The 4802-nt window shown below is 49.9% G+C and overlaps 1 protein-coding gene across 1 annotated transcript in view; it reads left to right on the forward strand.

Moving 5' to 3' along the window:
• FUK (fucokinase) overlaps positions 1-4802 on the forward strand; it is a 47642-nt gene that overhangs the window by 30922 nt on the left and 11918 nt on the right. Inside the window, exons 16-17 of the mRNA XM_015419811.1 lie at positions 772-982; positions 2610-2776. Coding sequence (XP_015275297.1) covers positions 772-982; positions 2610-2776 — 378 coding nt within the window. The remainder of the gene's footprint in view (positions 1-771; positions 983-2609; positions 2777-4802) is intronic.

Raw genomic sequence — 4802 nt, forward strand, 5'->3', positions numbered from 1 at the left:
AAATGGTTATACCATGGTTTCAATATCACCAACTCCATTTTATGACCACAGCAAATAACTTAAAAACTGGATTAGATAGGCCTTTGACTGGCTTTGAAATATTGATAAAATAGGGTAGATATGGAGAAAAGGGAACTATGAAACTTATATATTTTTTGCTTAATCAAAAACAATGGTCCTCTGCTACAACACAGCAAACTGCTTGGCAATCTGATTGTCAAACACAGTTTACAGAAGATAAATAGTTAAAAATATGGTCTTCACCTGTATATACCACAAGATACTTAAATATCAAACTCCAAAATTATAAAGTTTTTTCCAGGTGGTATCTTACACCTCAAAGACTTTACTATAGTCATTCTATTGTTTCATCTCAATGTTGGAAATGTTCTAATGATATTGGATCATACATACATTGCTGGTGGGCATGCCCAAAGGTGCAAGTATTCTGGAAAATGGTGTTGCCAATCATAGAAAAAATAACTGGTATAAGGATTCCAAACTCTCCAGAGTCTCTTTTATTAAATTGTTGGAGTGATTCATTTATGACTAATCAGAAAACATAAATAGTGGCACCCCACCCCACCCTGTAAAGGTACTTCAGTAAGGCAGTGCTGGAAAGTTCCTGCAAAGAATTCTCGGCACCTACACCATTTCCACAGGAAGCCATGTCAGGAAGCCAAGCTTAAAACGAGTTTGCCAGTTCTGGGCTTTTAAATTTTTTTAATTTATTAGAGTTCTGGGCTTTGACGGTACCTCCTTGCTTCACAGTTGCCTCCATCACCGATGATCCTGGAGTGGCTGCTCGGGCTCTTGCCTGCATCGCTGATGTGCTGGCCTGCATGGCAAAAGGAGAAGGAGGCTTGCGGAGTGGCCCGGCGGCCAACAAGGCCTGGGCCCCAGCCTTCCAGCAGCTGGAGAGAGGCAACATCCCTGAGGGGGTGAAGGAGCTTGCCAAGGAGAGGAAGAAATGGCTGAGCAGGTACCGTGGGCTGGGTGGCATGGCACTGGTGAGCTCTCTGGGACACGGAACATCCCCAGCGGGATCTGCTGAGGATGCTTCTCCTGTTGGATTCAGGGGAGGAGATCTGCAGAGGCTGTTTTTGACTCATGTCTCATGGGATTATTCGTTTAAAAAAGCTTATATCCCTCCTCCTCCTCAGCAAAAAACTCCTGAGGTAGCTTCCGAGCTGAAAAATCTGACTGTTAGAAACCCTGTCAGACAAAAATTAAGGAGACCCATGTTTTTTTTTAAAAAAAAAAAGAACGAAAACATGTCAAGTTAAAGCAAGATAGGCAGAGCCTCCCATTTTTTTAAAAAAAATTACAACTATTATTGTAAGGGACGGCAGGGGAAAGAGGAGCAGATTTGCCTGGTACCTAAAACTCAGCATGCTCAGTTGGGAGGATAGGGTTGCCAAGTGCTTACCTGTTCCAGAGCGGGGGAGTCCAGCCTTGCTCCAGGAGTCTTCGCGCGCGCGCGCTGCAAGCACGTCACACGGAAGTGACGCAAGCACGTCGGGGACATTGGAGGCGGGGCCACAATCATCCGAGGGAAAACCATAGAGTTTTCCCTCGGATGATTGTGGCCCCGCCCCCAACATCCCCGACGTGCTTGTGTCACTTCTGAGTGACGTGCTTTGGGGGTGGGGTTCCCCCCGGGGGCCCGATACGGTGGCGGTGGGGAACGGGCCTCCCGGGCGGGGGTTTCCCTGCCCCCTGGGGGGACTTGGCATCCCTATGGGAGGAAGAGTTCCACACTACAGGGGGCCATAACAGAGCAGGACCTGACTCTTGCGCTTCTCCGTCTAAGTTCAGCTGGAGTGGGCATAGGGTCTGAGAACGCTCGGCACCCCTGATATCCCCAGAGTTTCTGGGGGAGGGCCTCACTTGCAGGTATTAGCTGACAGGCAGGTCTTGAGCTCATGCTGACTCCCTGCCCCATGGCAAAGGCAGAATCTGCACTCTAGGCAGTCCGTGCATGGCCCAGGGACACCGGGCCCTCTCTGACTTTGGCAATACAGCTTCTTGGGCTTTGCTTTGCAACTGGGAGGAAAAGTAAACAAACAATGCCCTTGCAGCCGGAGCCACAGACAGTAACTGCAGTTGGACCAACTGGTTCATTTGCCATGGCCCTCTGGGAACTGCATGCTTGCCTAATGGCTAGAGGTTGTTCTCATAGCGGGAGATCAGTGCCCAGAGGTACTGATGGACAGAGAACTCCATAACTCCATATTGTAATCTTAACTTTGCTTTTAGCATATTTTTGGAGTTTTTGGAGTTTTAATGTATATATTTATATATATGTGTTAGCCGCCCTGAGCCCAACAAGGCGGGGAGGGTGGGATATAAATTTAATAAATAAACAAACAAATAAACTGGAAAGGGGTCAGGGAGGCTGGTGTAGAAAACCCGCCTCTGCCAGGTGCTCTCTGGGTGGCCCTTGGCAAGTCACTGCTCCTGCATCTCAAAATGGGGTCCAAAATGACTTCTTCGGTTGACTGGGGGAAAAGTACTTTAGCTTGAGAATAGCTTATCAAGTGGTAAATGGAAGCTGCAGAGACACAAACCGGCTTCTTTCTCCACCTCCTGCTCCCCGATCGTTGCAGGCCTGTCCTGTTGGTTCGCGCCGCTCGACATTATGAAGGAGCAGAGCAGATCCTCATCCGCCAGGCAGTGATGTCGTCTTGCAAGTTCATAAGTATCCAGACGGTGGAGCTGCCTCCTGTGGGCCACTGGGTGCTGGTGGAGTGCCCTGCCAGAGTAGACCTCTCCGGTAAGGGGCTAAACAGCACATTGGATTCTTTCTGGAGCCATGGCTCTGTGAGCCACTTTTAGCTCCAGCTAAAACCCCTCAGTGCCGAGAGTACCCAGAACCATGAAGTGTCCGGGGAATGCATAGCAATTTCCTTGCAGTCATGCATAAAGATGGACCTTTCCTCTCCCAGAAATGTACACGGAGCACTCTTGTGCTGCTGCCTCTCACTTCAGCAGGGGCAGTGTTGTGAGGTCTGAGAGGAAGAGGGTCGTGTCCCTTTCCTTCTTAGCTCATGCTTCCTGGAAGGGATATGATGGAATAGCTGCTCTGCACAGGAGGCCCACTGCAGAAGCAAGCCAGACGGCTTAGAGCAGGTGTCTTCAACTGTTTCCAACTTTAGCCTGCAGGTATGGGAGCTCAGCTGTGGGACAGGAAGTCTTGTGATGTGTAATGTATCCAGTTCAGACCGCGTGGCCAGCTTGGGCTCCACGCGGTCAGGCACAAACGTCGAGCTTCATTCCAAGAGACAATAGACTATGTGGATCCTAGCCCGCTCCAATCAGGGGGCTAGGTTCCCAGCTGAGAGCCTATGGGACTCTTGACCACTGTAAATACCCTATTGGGAAGTGGGGGTGTGTGTTTTGGGTGGCGGTTTCTCGGGGAATATAAGCCGGCCTGTGAGCTGGCCAAAGTCGTCTTGTTCCTGATCGAATAAGTACACTTTGCTGAAATCACTCTCTGTCTGCGTACTTTTCATGATGTCAGGGCCAATGTTCCCTCTAAGCTGTGGGGTCTTGTGAGCAAAAATTCTACTTTGTGAGCTTCTGGCATTAAAGTGGTGAGTGAGCAATTTGGCTACTGCATAAATTAGTTTGCTCTGGAGCCCTCCTTTCTGAGTGAAGACAAAAATGTGTGAGCTGGAGGCTAAAAAACTGTGAGCTAGCTTACACTAACTCAGCTTAGAGGGAACACTGGCCAGGGCCACATGGCAGGAAGGAGCAGGTGCCAGACACAAGCCCTGTTGCGAGCTTGCACGGAGTCCTGGAGAACTGTCTTGCTGGGCTGGGTTGTGGAAAGAGACAGAAGGCAAAGGAGAGCAGGGAAAGCATTGTCTAAACTTGCAGAAAAGGAACCTCCACAATGAAGTGACTATGCCTTGTTACCCTGCTCCTCTTCTAAGCACATATGCAAGGAGAGGCAGGGGGCATGGCACCTCTGCTCCAAATGCATGCATACTAGCACCAGGTCTTGCAAAAAAAAGTTTTTTTTAATCCAAAAACTATTGGGGCTTCTGACCCATCTGAGGGTCATGACTAGGCCTCCCATTTACCCAGCCTGGGATGGGAGTTAACAGCCCTCAGCCCCAATTCTCAGCCACCAAGATCTGAGGAGTAGGAGAAAAAATTACCTCCATTCTACATATTTCCTTTAGTCTCTATGGTAAAGACCAGACTCAGGGAGGCACCCTAGAGCATCACCCAAAAGAGTCACCTTATCTTCCCCAAACATTACTGTTCTGTATTAAGTTCTACCCTCCCCAGGTAGCCCCTGCCCCCAATCTCCCAGTATTTGTGAAGGCAGTGTTGACCAATACAATGAAGACTTAGACCGATTTCCCACAGCTGCTGCTCTGCGCTCGCTCTCTTTGCCCCAATGGTACGTGTCAATTTCCCACTCGAAGCTGCGCAGCCGTATTTTGACCCGTGGCTTTGCCCGATTTCATTGGGAAATTGACATGTACCATTGGGGCAAAGAGAGGAGCGAGCGCAGAGCAGCGGCTGTGGGAAATCGGTCTTAGAGTCAGCAGCATTTTGAGGGCCACTAGTGAAACAACCAAATAGGATCTCAAGAGGTGGACTCTTGTCACGGGAGGGGCCACAGCAAAGCCCCCTGCTTCAGATCTCTCTCCAGGAGATCTGGCAGGGCTCTCCCAGAAGCCGGGAGACCCCAAACAGAGCCGAAAGGAGTCGGGCGTCTCGGAGCGTTCCGAGTCCCACCCGTCGCCGTGTCGACTGGAAACGCGGGGGGGGTGTGTGCCCACTTT

Source organism: Gekko japonicus, unplaced genomic scaffold (assembly GCF_001447785.1).
Source record: "Gekko japonicus isolate JY-2015 unplaced genomic scaffold, Gekko_japonicus_V1.1 scaffold2543, whole genome shotgun sequence".
Taxonomy (NCBI): domain Eukaryota; kingdom Metazoa; phylum Chordata; class Lepidosauria; order Squamata; family Gekkonidae; genus Gekko; species Gekko japonicus.